This window comes from Eschrichtius robustus, chromosome 11 (assembly GCF_028021215.1).
Source record: "Eschrichtius robustus isolate mEscRob2 chromosome 11, mEscRob2.pri, whole genome shotgun sequence".
Taxonomy (NCBI): domain Eukaryota; kingdom Metazoa; phylum Chordata; class Mammalia; order Artiodactyla; family Eschrichtiidae; genus Eschrichtius; species Eschrichtius robustus.
Window position 1 is genome coordinate 11,591,123 of NC_090834.1, and position 16,283 is coordinate 11,607,405.

Genomic DNA, 16,283 nt, shown 5'->3' on the forward strand with positions numbered 1-16,283 from the left:
AAAGCAAAACAGGGGGAGGGGAAGAGCCAAGAAAATGCCCGGCACAGACCATGCATGAGAGCTGAGGCCCACAGGAAGTCAGTGGACCCATTTTCTTTGGCTCTGCAGGTGACTTAATTTACTAGGCCAGGAAATGAAGTAACCCACCACACATCAAAATGAGCTCACATCTGACCTCCGACTATTCTGAGATGACGAACAAGGAGAATCATCTTTAAAAGGTTTGGAAGCACAGCCATTGGAACAAGGCTGCAGTTGTGGTGCAAGCACTCTACACTTCCCCAGGTAGCCCTGCCAGAGAAAACCAGAGATAAGACGAGGAGTCTGCGACAAGCCCACCCACAGAAATGAAGCTGTTCATTCTCTGTGGAGGATCGACACATGCACCTAAAACACAAGTTTCACTAACGTGCTTGTGCTAACAAGATGTTCAGTCTCGTTCAATACCGCAATTTACAAACGGAAATGCCCAGGTGCACCCCTCTAATTTATTAACCAACTATCTGGCCAACTCAAAGCTTCCGAACAGCACTCATACGCTTCCTGGGCTGATGGCAGTTCCTCTGCGGACCTTGGTTATTCCTCCTTCTGCAGGCCAGGCTTGCACCCGGAGAGAAGCAATCGCCTGCAGTCCTTCCAGAAGCAGAGGCGCAGACACCGAGACTGCGCCAGAAAAGATACTGGGGTGGGGGGGGAAGTTTACGAGGGAGTGGAATCTGGTAACATCACACAGATCAGCCGGTGTGATGTACCTGGCCTTTGAGGAGCTCCGTTTACTCCTTAAAGCCACGTAAGGTCACCTCTAAAGTAAAATGAATGGAGAGTTACAGTTGTGTACGATTACCCAATCAACAGAGGTTCTCTGAACTGGGCACTGGGAGAACATAGAGGAGTAGAAGATCATTTCTGCCCTTCACAAACCAAATCTAAAGCAAAGCATAACACACTGATATGTAAGTGTGGGACATGATAACAGAACTACTTTTTATTTGCTTTTACAAATTAGGAGGCATGCTCTGGGCTCCCGGATGCTGGGCAGTGTGTAAGAACTGCTGGGGTACTGTGGGGGAAAGGGAGATGAAGACACGGGACTTAAGGGATTTAATTCGCGAGAGTGAAGATCCAGTAACAGTGGATGGCAAAAGGAAGCCTGAGTGACCAGATCTGCCCTCGCCACAAAAGGGTTAAAGGAAACATCTTTACCTCCATCACTGGAGCGATTTAGGGTAGAACTGAATGACAATTTCTAGAGGAGGCTGCAGAGAAAATTTACTCATCAGAAGTGGGCTTTGTTTTCCTGCCTCCACAACTTCCCCAACTCCTTGCTCTCCCCGAGTCCACCATGATGTATACGGCCCTCGTTCATTCGTTCATTCACAAAAAACAGTGGAGTGAACGAGAGTGAACTTAACACCCAACAGGAGAATTACAACGTTACTTCTACCTTACACCACCCAGCCTTCCTCTCATACTCTAATGTTGTTCCCAAATTTATTTTCAATAAAATCTTACCCAAAACAGGTGCAAGCACAACTTAAGCTTTCACTGTTTAGGGAACCCCTTGATGCTGCATTCCAAAACATGAGCTAGTTCAATGCTACTCAGTGTATGGTCCCCAGACCAGGGGTCAGTCTGTAAACTCTGTTACTGGTCCTAAGGAAATAAGCTTGAGCCAAAATGTAAATCAACTCTATCACTCAGGAGACTGTTCAGTTGAACATGTTTTCATGGCAAGACCTTCTCAGTGAAGGAGGCAGAGAGTTGGTTAAATTTTCGGCACAAGCTTATCGCAGACCAGCTCTCTGAGAAGCACTGATCTCGTTGGTCTCTAAGGTCCATTTCTTAGAGCCTAGATTCTGCGATCACGCAGGGCTGCAGTGCTACCCAGCACACGAGCAGGTAAGTGCCGCTCAGGGAGTCCAGGGAACACTGACCAGTACAGTTGGCTTCGTCAGACCAGTCTCTGCAATCGTTGTCCCCGTCACACGCCCAGGAGGAGCGGATGCACATGCCAGAGCTGCAGCTGTATTCGTCAATCCGGCACTGGTGCATTTCTGCAGGTGAGACCACAGACAAGGATCTGAGCACAAAAGCTTGCCTGGAATTCTGTCTCTGAGGTCAAAGCTCCTAAGGGTTAGAGATGCACCCAATATCCCTATTACCGCTGATGATCCAGGATGCACGCGTGAAGACTTTAACCAGGGATGGGAAGTCCTCGAGGATGGTGCCCAAGTACAGTTGACCCTCTGGATATTCAGGTTTTGCATCCACAGGTTCAGCCAACTGTGCATTATGTACTATGTTTACGATCCATGGTTGGTTGAATCCGTGGATGCGGAATCCGTGGATATGGAGGGCCGACTATGGGACTTGAGCATCTGTGCATTCTGGAACCCACGGTGGGTCCTGGAACTGATCCCCTGTGGATACCCAGGGACGACTGGAGTGCGCTGCAGATGGGGCACAGGTGTGCTGAGATCCTGACACCTCACACGCTGGCCACCAGTTGCCTCTAGGCAACAGCGGCCTTGGCCATTTATCTTGGTGCACTTTACAAATATCATTTTCTATGCTTCCTATGTTGGGAAGAAGGTTGGGAAGCAATGCTTTGGCTGTCCAGAAAGCCAAATTTTCAAGAAACAGAAGACTTCCAGAGATAGAGCCTGTGGTTTCAGAACAGGAGTAATGAGAATGTCGAGTGTGCTGATCAATGTGAGATGCTCAGCTCAGGGAAAGAGAGATCAGTGCTGAGCTCCCAAAACAGAAAAGCTGGTGACTTCCTGTGGGCAGAGCTCCTGGGATGCTGGCCGGTGGGGCTGTCTCAAGAAGGGTGGGGGCCGGAGACAAATGAACCAGGGCAGTCTGACCAGGACAGGAGAGGCAACTACACTGACAGCATCTTTTGTAGGCCCTGGGGATACTAACAAAACAGAATTTTCACATGGAATTGGAAAGATTCTAGGAAAACAGGAGTAGCCAAACCCGGGGGCCCGGGGATGGCTGCCTCAGTGAGAGAGGTTGATGGTGAACTGGGAAGCAGATATTCACGAGGAAACAGTCTGGAGACTCACGAAGAGGACCTGGATCTGAGGTAGGGACCACCTGAGACCTTGAGGTGGACTCAGGCACACCAGCGTGAATGGACCATGAACTGAGAAGCTGAGGGACGGACACCGTTTAATGGTCCAACATGTGTCCAGTGAGTGGGTGAGAGGACACATTAGAAACAGATAACCACGTGGCGATTCCTCCCGATGAGAGCAAAACTGGCTGCACATGTTAACCCTCTGAGTGCAGAGGGGGACGTGGGAGGAATGAAGGGAAAACAGTGCAAACCCCGAGGACCGTTTCCTGGAACTTTGTATTTTTACAAAGATGAAGGAAAATTATGTAACCACTCCCCCCCCAGAAAAGTGCTCTGAGATCCAGGCTAGGAGCATTTCCCCCACGCTCCTTATTTGAGTCCCAGTGAGTCAAACCCCCTGCTCGTGATGATGCAGGCCCCGTCCGGAAGCACACGCACAGGTGGACTGGACCTGCCCCCGTGTACAGGCAGGGAGCCCACGGGGCCTCACCGACCCCTGGCAGTGGCGGGGTCAGCATCCGGCCCCCACACGCACTCCCCTCCAGGCCGGGGCACTCTGTGTATTGTTCCCTCCCATGACAGTCAGCAGCTACGGGTTTGGTACCCAGAGCCCATCAACGGAAGACAGGGCTTGTGAAACTGACAGGGGAGGATTACGCGAGAAGAAGGGCGTGGGAAACACGGTCCCAGTTCCCTTTTCTGACACAAACTAACTGTGTCACCTTGAATAAGCCCCCTGACCTCTATGGACCTCAGGTGTTTCATCTGGAAATCAAAAGGACTGAACTAGAGAATTCCCACCACTCCTTCAATTGCAACACACTATTTCCCTAAATAAAAATTTCCATTCAGAAAACAGATGCTAAAACAACGTTTGTACCATCCACTGACTTCTAACAGGGTTTACTGAATTAGATCAGTTAAAAAAAAAAAAGAAAAAAACAGTTCACAAAGGTATAGCTCTGAGTCTTCAGGACGCTAACGTCACAGCTGCCCAGAGGCGTGCGTGGGCTAAGGCTGCATAGCTGTTAATAACTGCCTGAATTCATTTAGAAATCTTCCTAATTCTCACACTCATGCGAACAGCATCTCTGCAAGGAAGCAGGGTCCATCACTTTATGAATGAATCAGTCCTACCATGTGAATGGAGGAGGTGGCCATACAGCTGATGTCATAAATCCCACAATGGCTTTCAGAAATCCTCCATTTCCAACCCGTCCCATGAGCCAGGGTGCTGCCCGCTCTGGAAGAGGAGTCCTGGACATCACGTCCCCTTACCACAGTGACTTTCATCGCTATTGTCGCCACAGTCATCCTCAAGGTCACATTTGTAGGAGAGTGGGATACAGGTCCCAGACTCCTGGCAGCGGAACTGGGTGTCCAGATCACAGATGGTAGTAGCTAGGATGGGAAAGAGAGACAACATGCTCATTAGGTCCAGTCAACTCCCCGCAAATACAAACATCCCACTGGAAAGCCAACTGAAAAAGAGAAGGAAGCAGATTTTAATTGTAATATGAATTTCAACAACAGAATTGAAACCTAGACTTACAGGAAAAATAAACTGCGTGAGAACCTGAAATTTACAACCAAGGGAGATAAGGGCCTATCTTTCCATGGACGGCTTCCAGATCCGAACAGGGCTGGGAAGAGTGAGAAACCGTCACTGAGCTGGGAGACAGCATGATGCAGTTACATCAGGGGTCCCTGGTACCGGGCCGCACAGCAGGAGGTGAGCAGTGGGTGAGCAAGTGAAGCTTCATCTGTATTTACAGCCGCTCCCCATCGCTCATATTACCGCCCGAGCTCCGCCTCCTGTCAGATCAGCGGTGGCATTAGATTCTCATAGGGGCGCGAACCCTACTGTGAACTAGGCATGAGAGGGATCTAGGTTGCGCGTTCCTTATGAGAACCTAATGCCTGATGATCTGAGGTGGAGCTAAGGCGGTGAGGCTAGAGCTGGGGAGCAGCTGCAAATACAGATTATCGTTAGCAGAGAGGTTTGACTGCACAGAGACCATAATAAATCAATGCGCTTGAATCACCCTGAAACCAGCCCCCCGCCCCCTGTCCGTGGAAAAATTGTCTTCCACGAAACCGGTCCCTGGTGCAAAAAGGTTGGGGACCGCTCCACTAGATAACCTCCTAAGATCCCCTCAGAAGCGACGGTGTCTTCCTAAATAAATGGCAGAAATACCTTCATCTGGGAAACTACCATTAGGAGGCCCAATTTTACACACGAAGCTGGGTCCTCACCATACAGATGACAGAGGGAGGGTGAGGTGAAATTCTGCAGCAGGAACAGGGGCCCTGCAGTCAGGCGAGACAGGGTTTCAAATCCTGGCTCTGCCTCTTCCTCTAGCAATTAATTTTAACCTTCCTGAGCCTCAGTTTTCTCCACAGCAAAAGGAAGATAAGGTAACGTGGGCAAGCGCTTGTGATGACAGATACAAAGACCTGACAGGGGTCTTAATTCCACCAGCCACAACTTACTTCACCCAACCCCCCTGGGCTTCCGTTCCCGCTACCGTAAAAATGGAGATAATACCTACCCTCCTGGCATTATTATGAAGGTCAAGAAGAAAACAAATTTGGGACCAGCACCCATCCTTAGGATGTGAATATAATGGGCTCTAAACAAATGTCACTTCTCCTCCCATCCTTCCTCTCGCCCTTCTGCCTCAGAATGGGAACATAATTCGATTTTTCTCCCCCTTCTAAACAGAAATTATCTGGGTTTAAGCATAAGCCCTAGAATCTTCCAGAAAAGGCTTTGGGAAAGAAGGCTGCTCCTAGAGCAGCCAATCCACAAGGAATGGCGTGATAGAACAGAATCCTGGGATGAGGGTGGGGAGCACCAGGAAGTAAGAGGCGGGCAGCAACCCTGCAGTCAGACGTGCCCGGCCGCTTTTATTTGCGGCTCCATTTCTTCTCCGTAATTGAATTCATGGTGGGAGGCAGGGGATGAATGCAGAAATGACAAGACTGCAGGGGATTCACGTCAAAACCCCCAGCGGCTGACAGCCACCCAGGGCAGGAGTCTGCTGAAGAGGAAGGGGGATCTGCCGACAGCATCCTTCCCACATCTGCCCTTGTTGCCACGCCTCTCCTCTTCCCTGGCAGCTGACGGGATGCCTCGTTTAACTTCCAGACAGCATTGCCCAGCCACGGCCTGTCCCCTCCTGCAGCCCTGCCCAGAAACAGGGTGCCTGCCCCCTCCTCCTTGATAAGGGAAGGCTCAGATAAGCACCACCTTCCTGGCTCCCAGGCTCCACGTTTTATACCCTGCACCTCTCACCTCCTCACCTCTGCCACATCTGACTAGTCCAGGACCCGAGCCGCGGGGAATTGCAAGAAAGCAGAGCAGAAAGCAAGTCTCAGGGGCTCGGGAGGGTCAATCCCGGCTGACATTTGCACCAAACCAGGAGGAGCGCAGAGCCGGCTGCATACTTTACTCCGAGGAGAAGCTTAAACTCTGCATGGAAACCTGTGAGGCCACAGCTCAGGGGCTGTGGGGAAGGAGATGGACGGAGGTCTTCCTCGCAAAACACTGAACCAATATGAGACCGCAGCTCGTCCATCTAGTAGAAACCAAAGCCCAGGAACCCAAGGAGGAATCCCGAGCTACTGGACACGAGGTCATCTAGTTTACAGCTCTCTGCTTCAGCTACGCCTCATTACGTCTGGGCAGTTTTCTTGCAATGTGTTAATTCTAAGAAGTGTCTCCTCGCCCACCCTCTTCCGTAACAAACTCCTTTGCAGAATCTGCTCCAATGACGTTAATATCAATTAATGTTTGTAAGGAGCTTTGGCTATTCCCTCACAAATATCACACCTTCCTGAGACCCTGGTAGGTACAGGAGGTTTGATCAGTGTCCCTTTTGCAGAAAAGAAAAACACACGGAGAGGCTAGTGCTCTCCCAAATCTGCTGTTGGTAAGCTCCCCTCCCTCCGTGTGAAAGGCAGCCACCAAGGAAACCGAGGAAAAATGATTAAGGTCTGGTAATAACCTCCTATGAGCCAGAAAAGGCAGTACATAGGATTGCAGGGCCCAGATGAGTTAACAAGTTGACTGTTTCTAAAGTTGCTTTCTGGGAGGAGGGGCATAGGAACCGGCACGTGCTCTACAGATGGCTGGCAAAATATCTTCGCCAGAGGCAAGGTGGGTACACAGAGACGGGACACACCCATTAATCTGTCCTTATAGCACAAAATGATAAATGAGCTTCTGGATTTCCAAAGGCAAAATATTTGAAAGAAGAGAAGCCTTCAGACTGGTCTCTGGCTCCCCTGCTCTGGCCTTTCTCCCACCTCATCCATTCTGCCCACGCCTTTATCTTTCTAAAGGCAAAATCTTATCCTGTCATTTCAACGGGTCCAAACTGTTCTTCTGATAAAGTCCAAAGGTCCTTGCTACTCTGGGCCCCAGGCACCCGTCCACCCTCCCCTTACCCCATGGCTCCCACGCAGGTTCTCAGTAACCCACGCTGCTTCCCTGCTCATGCAGCACACGCCGGCCTCAGGGCTTTCGTCCATGCTGCTCCCTTGCCCGGAACTTTCCTCCCTCTACCTCTGCTTGGTTCACCTCTGCCCCCCCTTCCTAAGGACCTCCCCAAGTCTGATGGGGGCACCCTTCCTGAAGCTCATGGCGCTGCCCCATCACAGCGCTCGTGGCTCGAATGTACCTGGCTGGTTACTTCTCTGACCCTCCCTTCAGACTGTAAACTCTGTGTCCACTTTGATCACCAGTTTATCCCCAGGCCTATCACACAGCCTGGAACACATGGTCCTCAATAAACACGTGTTGAGTGAACGGGTGAACACATTACTGACTGACCCCTCCTTAGGAGACCATGTCAAAGCTACTAAAAATTAACTGAAGAAAGATGGCCAACTTTGCGGTAAATAGATTATCCATTATAAGTAGTTATTTGTTTGTCCTTAAACCCTGCTAAACAGAATCACATACTTTCGTAGTTGGACCTTAGAAATTACATAGTCCAAAGATGACATCTACATGCACACATACCAATGTTCCCACAACCCAGGCCAAAGCTGGCATCACCAATTAGAACAACCTCTCCTGAGCCTGGCAGGTAGCCGGCACCAGCTGATTGGAGGTAACAAGGTAAAGCCTGTTTCCCATCTCCGAAAAGGCTAAACAATAAATTTATAAATCAAGGACTATCACCTGGTCACCTTCCCCAGGTCACCAGCTCTATTCACAGTGGAAGAGCCACAGTCAGAGCCCAGACTGCCTGACTCCCAAATCAGCTCAGTTCCAACCATGCGACGCTTATTTGTACATCTCTTGCAATGAGTAGCTAGCTTACTTAAGTGGGTTTGCTTTAATTAATAATAAATATCTAATATGGAAATGTGTTTTCTCCAGCCACTTCAATGGGCATCACTGATCAGGGGGGCCCCAGACTGCAGGCCCCACCCAGGAGGCGCGGACCAGCCTTCCGAGTAATGGGAAATGCCTATCATCCCGAAAACTCGGCCAAGCGGAGACTCACGGCAGTTCCTCTCGTCGCTCATGTCCCCGCAGTCGTTGTCAAAATCACACCACCAGATGCTGTTGATACAGTTCCCATTGCTGCACCGATACTGGTTGCGGAGACAGGTGTTCTCTGGCCATCGGGGGAGACAGAGGAGGAAACGAAACCAATATCATTCTTCCTGCTGGACCACAAGGCTTTCTCTTTTGAGTGTCCATTTGTCTCACTCAAATAACATGCCTTAGACGGCAAAGGGGAAGGGAGATGCCGCACACACGTGCCCGCCGGGAAGCAAGCATCCAAGGAGGCCTCCTTCTCTCCTCTTTTAATTAAAATTGGAGAAGAGGCAGCTAGGAGCGTCAGAGGGGGTTACGGTGATGAAAAAGCAGAGTGATGGTGCCAGGTGGGTCTAGTATCAATGTTATAAAATACTGATTTCACAAGGAACTCCTTAAGGGACTGTGTACAAAGATCCAAACATATATTCAGTATACCTATATAGTTTATACATACTATTGTCATACATATTCACATATATTCCATTTCTTAACCAGGAGGGTTATGGAGATTTGCTTTACATATTCTTGAGGATTTGTTTTCTACCCCATGACTTCTTCAAAGCAAGCAGTTACAATTCCTCACACTGAAAAAAAGGCACTGTTTGGTCGACTGGGTCGAGAACACGTGATGACTGGCCTCCTGTTTGGATAACTAAAGGCATTCTGACAGGGATATAGAGAGGCCCTCTTCTTCCCCTGCTGGAATTCAGTGTCCACTCCATTTCTTTCCAAACAACTTTAAGATGATGTCGAGAGCCTGAAAGAGAGTCCCCTGTGTCTTAGAAGAAAAGGTTCATTTTCTTTCCGTTTGTATTGCTTAAGAGAGCCCAGAAGGCCACTTTGGGTAAACGGAAAAACTAGACAGGAAAGAAAGATTTAGCAGGTTTTCAGGGGGGAAATGTTAGAATCCGTGTTGAAAGGGGGAGTGAGATGAGGCCGCTGCAGCCACTTGGCCAGGGCTTGGGAGGAAAGACTCGAAGTCCTCTGCACTATTGGCTGGAAAGTTCAGACGTTTCCAGGCTGGCAGGGGGCGGGGGGCAGGGGGGTGGGAAGCTGCTGGATGAGACATGGTGAACTCTGAAGGAGTCCGACCAGACCCTTGCCCAAGTCAGGTGGTCCGACTTACGGAAGCTGGAGAAGATAGATGTGGGGCATGGATGAGAAGAGGAAGAGGTGGAAAAAAAAAAAGAAAGGGGCACTCAGAGGAAAGCCTGCATCTCCTGACATTAATCCTAAAAGCAACTCTTATTTTTAAAAGAACAGCATGGGCCTGTTCTGGATGAGGACTGAGGGATCACGGGCCTTGGAACCTGAACCAGGATGTCTGTATCTAGGGGGGTTTAATTTCTACCTTGGGCATTTTTAATAACCCCAAACATGAGTGCATCGAGGACACCCGGAGCGGGGACAGAAGGGAAGGGGGATGGTGGGAAAAGGAAAGGGACGCACCTTCTTTGACACACGTGTGGTTCTTCAGCTGATAGCCGTGAGGACACTCACACATCAGGTCCCCGGACGGGAGGATGCTGCCGGACACACCCTCTGGACACCTGCAGCTCCTAGTGTTGTTGGCCTTGGGCAGACACAGCAGGCTGCACGGCCTGGACGCACAGGTGGTGCTTCCTGGAAAGGAGACAGATGGCGGTGGCCAGGTTAGTAAACACCAGGGTGCACCAAACGCAGGCCTGAAACCCAGGGCGACCTCCTCCTTTTACAGACCCAGCAACACGAAGCTCAGGAAGAGAAAGAAGTGGCGAGTGTGAGCCGGGCCCCGGCTGGATCAGATGGCCCCAGGCACCCACGGGTCCTCCTGGGAATCTGAAATCGGGATGCTGAGACACCACAGGGTAGGTGGGGAGCTGGATCCGGGAGGAGAGTCATGCCCCATGGGTGTCACAGGTGATGCAGGGCATCACAGGTGCTGCAGGGCAAGCCAAAACCTGTACAAGTCAGAGCCGTGCAGATAAGATCAGTCTGCAGCGTCAGGAGGGTAAAGCCGACTTATGGAGAGAAGAAAGGATGACACCAGGATGAGAGAAGAGGGAGGGAAGAGGGAGGGGGAGGGAGGACGGCTTTGCCAGGCCCAGCCCCAGTCCCCACTGGCGCACCTGCACCTCCTATATTGGGTTCCTTCCTATCCCCCTTCATTCTTTCCACAGCACTTTTTACTTGAGTTAGCTTGAGTGAGTTTACTATACCTTGTGACCCAAAAGCCCTTAATTAGAACATACACCTGAGAAACGACAGGGCTCAGACAAAAATCTGGGCCTGCCCTTCTCGATTCCTTTGAGCCAGGGCACAGCTGCTGAGCTCAATGAGGAACCAACCAGAGACCCATTAGGCAATAAAGCCACATGCAATGAACCCACATAAGGACCAGTTCCTGTTGATCTAGCCCACTATTTCCAATCTTTTCTCTGGTTCAGCTTTCCAAAGAGAGAGCCAGCTGGAGTCCATACAATCCTCCACTGCACTCTCAAGAGAGGACTTCTGTGGATGCACAGCGATGGAAAAGGTGTTTTCTACCCTCCACGTCTTTCTGGGAAGGAGAGAGAGGACCCATAACCATTTCCTAACAACTGAAAATATGATGCAACTATAAAGCAACGTGAAAGCCACGTAAATTAAGAAATGTATTTTTTCCTTTTGCCTGTGACTACTCATGACCAAAACTGGGAAAAATAAACATAAATGCTTGGATAAAACTCAACTGATAAAGATTCTTCAGCTGTGCCATCTCATGGACAGAGAACCCCACCAGAATCAAATCCAAGTAATCGGTTTCCAGCCAGCCAAGATCTGAGCTCTGCCACGCCTCTGCTGGTCTGCTGGTTGGGAAACAGGGTTCATTAATGACAATCAGTACTCAGATGGGTGATGACACACTCAGAAGCCTTGGATGTGTTGGCACCTCATCGGTGTTTAACTGGCATTACAGATAAAAATAAAAACCCCCATGGTACAGCAACAGTATTGCTTTCATGCTAAGGATCCAAGAGCACAAGGCATTACCAAGTAGATAAAATACACACATCCACAGGGGGAGATCTGTATGACGAAACATTCAGAAGGGGTTTGCAAGTGACTCCCTCAACCTATAGGCTGGATTATCATAGTGAATAACCTGCTGACTGGAGCAGAAATGCCAGAAACCAGCTCCCCCTCATCTGTTCCGTGGGCAGACACTGTCCCTTTATCTCAAATACACCTGCCGTGGGCTGCAGGAGGGAATGTTGAGCTGCCAGTAACGAAAACAACCCCATCTGGGGTTCTGGAACATGTTCTTTGTATTCAAAGGATGCTGTACTGTTTGACGTTCCAAGAAATTGAACAATAATAGAATAATTGAAAAATACTCAACGACAGGGGTATTTTCACATGGGTCGTGTCTGTAAAATAACACAACTGACATTTTCACATGCAGGGCAAATGTTCCCACCCAAAGAAGCAAGAGGCGAGAGTACAGTGCCCAAAGGGAGATGCAGTAATTCAGGAGATTGGTCTCAACAGACTTGAATGAATCTGCAGCCTGAGAGGCAGGGCCAGGGACAAACCCCAACCTAGGCAGCCAAGTCACCGACCCCAAGAGTTAGGCAGGGCAGGAGCGTGTGGGCAGGTCCAAAGCCACAGTACAGAAAATGGGAGTGCTAGTTACAGAGAACCCGGGAGAGCACGGAAGGAGGATTCAGCAGAGTTCCACCACAACATAGCTAGAGACCCCTCACCCAGGATGCCACAGCCTTTTGTGGGCAAGGTGGGCAATGTGAAGAGTGGACAGCTGACAGCCTTCATCTCCAAAGATGTTCCTTTCGAGGACCAAACACTTAGCCCCACAGTGTCTTCACTAGGCATAGTCAGAACATTTTTAGATTTCCTCTTTGGAAAATTCCCCCAGAACCAGTTTAGGAGCCAAAATTGCTATTATCTTGCTTAACTATCTACATACTTGACAATTACCAAAATCAAATCCACCCCACATAATAAATATCTGCCTTCATTATAGATACTGAAAAGCATGTGCTTACTGCAGGCTCTGAAGGAGAATTCCAAGAACTCCAAAATATTTTAACCCATTACAGCATCAGTTGCATACATTAATAGCCTTGCAAAGTAAGCTGTTTTAAGGAAAAAACACTCTCTATGAAGAGTTAATTCCAATAACGCTGTGTAAAAAACAGCCAGGTATAAAGACAAAAAATGCATCTGTTTATAACCAAATATCCCAAAGAGGCACTTTGCAAGTGAACAAAATTCTTATCCTAAACAAGAATCAATCAAAATCTAGTACTTCTCGATCACTGTTGTATCCCACGGCACTGCTAATCCAGCAACAGATCTTAGACGGAACAGAGCCTGATGGTTTTACTGAAGTTCAAGCTTTGAAGTCAACTAGGCCATGGTTTAAATTCTCACCACTTACTAAATGTGTGATGGAGAAAAGGTACGGAACCTGACTTCCACATTCTCATCTATAAAATGGGAATAATAATACACATGGACTTGGGAAAGGTTAACTGAGGTTATATAAGCCCACTGAGCAAGTCAGTGTGGTGCTTATGACACAGCAAAATCCCTTAGAGTAAATGTCGTTATCACTTTACACATGGCTAGTACAAAGTCCTGTGTGTGTTAGGAGCAGACAACAAAGTTAATAAAGCTTGACTGGCACCAGGGATTGCCAATACCCATCGTGAACTTGCAATGCTCTCAGTGTCTGACAAAGCAGGCAGGATAGAGCAAACAAGTTTAAGGCCAAGAGGCACCCACAGCACACAGGCAGTGCTGGCAGCCAAGTGCCACTGCAAATGCTTTGATTTAACCCAAACCGGCCTGAGATGACAAACTGGCTTCACTGGCCCTGTGTCTGCGGGCAGGAGGTCCCCGGGAAGCAGGAGACAGGCCATGATTTCTCCTTTATGTCTCAAAGAGTCACCTTCCTTTAAACTAGCCAGAGTAGCTCTGGGGTCACAGCAGTGACCGCATGGCAGCTGGGATGAAGAGACCGGCCAAGACTTGGGGTGGGGAATCGGGGATTACAGGTTCATCGGAACACAGTATTGCAGGAGCTGAGGCTGTGTGCTCAGCCAACACATGCTGACGAGCACATGTCAAAATGCAGACCTGCTTTTCTGGATGGGGAGGTAACTTGAAGAAATGCTGAGAATTCCCTCGGCTTGCCAGCGGGGCGGATCAGTAGGGCTCGGCGTCCTCCGTCAAAGGCCCTGAGACTTCAGCCCCTGGAGCTGGAAAGCATGATTCCTTTCTCTCTCCTTACTTCATTCTTTTTTCTTTTTTTTATCTTTTTCTTTTTTTTGTCTTTGCGTGTGTGTGTGTGTGTGTGCACGTGTGTGTGTGCGCGTGAGACCCTGGGGTGTGTGCATGCGTGTGTATGTGTGTGTGTGCGCGCGTGCATGTGCACACATGCATGTGTGCGTGTGTGTGCGTGCGCGCGCGCGTGTGTGTGTGTGTGTGCTTTTTTTGTATTTTGTCTCTCTGCCCTATTTCAAAACAGGCACCTCCTCTAAGAAAGAATGTGACTTCTTCGTCTTGTGGCAGAACTGGAACAAAAGCCCAGCTCCTAAACAAGGGAGGGGTCTTTGGGAAAGCTAATTCACATCTGAGATTTTGTTCCCTAATCTAGAAACCATGGATCATAATACCAGCCCTGCCCACCTCACGGGTCAGCTGTGAAGACATAACAATAATGCAGACTTCCATTTCTAGGATACTTTAGAGTTTTCTAAGCGTGTTCTCATGCTCTCTTCATTAGTCCCCAAAGGATAGCAATGATATCTATAACCGTATTATTTCAACCCCTTGTCAGTTTTCTCTTAGCACAGGGCCAGCCAAAAACCACAAGACAATATCAACGTTCTAGTTCAAAACAGGAAACCTAGCAGTCTGTCAATAAAGGAGAGTCAGCAGACCCAGGATGCTACTTAATCCTGCTGAGATAAAGAGGGCTCTTCTTAAAGGGACTGTTCTTCTGGGGAGCGCCCAGATCCCCCTCCTCTAGAATCAACAGTATGGCTGGGAGATAAACAAGGGGCAAGGGCAGTGCAGAATAGTCTCGGACCCCAGGACCAGCCAGTCAGAGCCTTGCAGCAGTCCTTGAAGCCTCAGCCCACGATCTTTCATACACCCATTCTCCACACCCACCAGCAACCCTCCCCACCCCCATCCCTTCTTCTTTCAACAAGTATGAATTGAGCAGCTACTGAGTGCTGGTCATTGGTAAGATTACTGAGCAAAAACAAAGACAGAATCTCCTTCTTCATGGGGTTTAGAGTTTCACAGTGGGGACAAGCGAATTAAGTCATCATATAACTAGATCTCGCACTGCGAGGGAAGTAGGGCTCAATGAGCAATTGGTCATCTGAGCAACCAGAGAAGACGGGACTCCTGTCGGAAGCTATGCACCCAGCACAGCGTCGCTCCCTGTCAGGGTGCCAAGCGGGGATTAAGTGCACACTGGGCCTCTCCAGCTGCAACAGAAGCCACACCACCCATCAGTCTGGGGGCCAAAGGCAGGAGGAGGGTGTAATTTACCCACCGAGCACCAGCGTTCCAGGCAGGCAAAAACATGCTGTCTTCCAGCTCTTGGTGTATCATCAGAAAAGAAATTAAGATGTCATAGGAAGAAATTAAATAATGCACATGTTGTCATGACAGGCTGCCAGATGCTGCTTGATCAGAGACTGCCCACACCCAGCCCCTTTCAAGAGATCAACTCGATAGAGATTAAGGAGGAGATGCTGCCTTACCGGTTGTTTTTCCCCGGTAGAAAATCTTCAGGTCCATGGGCCCCGTGAGCCGGCTCGCCAGAATCGCCATCTCAGACCCGCTGTATTTGGAAGCTCGGAATATGCTGAGCTGTGACCAGTCATCCCAGTAGATCTCATTCTAAAAAGGAAACCTTTGTTAGTCAGCTCTTCTGTCTTTTTTTTTCTGGACCCTCATTCAGAACAAGAGCTCCATCGTGCAGTGGACACTAACATTCACTGGCTGAATGATCAGCCTGATAAAGATCTGACTTAAATGCAAGAGTCAGTGATTTTATCCAAACCTCACCAAATAACCACACTGAAGGAACCACCCAAAAGAAACTATCCAATAAGCATCCGATAAGTTTGACCACAAGTTGAACCCTTCCGTAGAAAATCTGAACAACCATTTTGTGTTCTAGAGTCGAAGCACAAGTGACAGGCCATCCCCCAGGAAGCAGAGGTGGGACAGGGCTCATCTCAAGACATCAGGGAATGAAGAGAGCAAACCTCACAAGAGACCAAGACACAGAGCCAGGGACCTCCCTGGGGGCGCAGTGGTTAAGAATCTGCCTGCCAATGCAGGGGACATGGGTTTGATCCCTGGTCCAGGAAGATCCCACATGCTGCATAGCAACTAAGCCCACATGCCGCAACTACCGAGCCCACGTGCTGCAACTACTGAAGCCTGCGCACCTAGAGCCCGTGTTCCTCAACAAGAGAAGCCACCGCAATGAGAAGCCCGTGCACCTCAATGACGAGTAGCCCCGGCTCACCGCAACTAGAGAAAGCCCGCACGCAGCGACGAAGACCCAATGCAGCCAAACAATAAAAAATTAAAAAGAAAGACACAGAGCCAAAATGAGGCTACTGA

The 16,283-nt window shown here is 49.2% G+C and overlaps 1 protein-coding gene across 1 annotated transcript in view; it reads right to left on the reverse strand.

The window, feature by feature from the left end:
- Positions 1 to 16,283, reverse strand: part of SORL1 (sortilin related receptor 1) — a 143,478-nt gene that overhangs the window by 46,775 nt on the left and 80,420 nt on the right. Inside the window, exons 21-25 of the mRNA XM_068556037.1 lie at positions 15,410 to 15,548; positions 10,095 to 10,268; positions 8,605 to 8,718; positions 4,364 to 4,486; positions 1,935 to 2,054 (exon numbers count right to left, since the gene is read on the reverse strand). Coding sequence (XP_068412138.1) covers positions 1,935 to 2,054; positions 4,364 to 4,486; positions 8,605 to 8,718; positions 10,095 to 10,268; positions 15,410 to 15,548 — 670 coding nt within the window. The remainder of the gene's footprint in view (positions 1 to 1,934; positions 2,055 to 4,363; positions 4,487 to 8,604; positions 8,719 to 10,094; positions 10,269 to 15,409; positions 15,549 to 16,283) is intronic.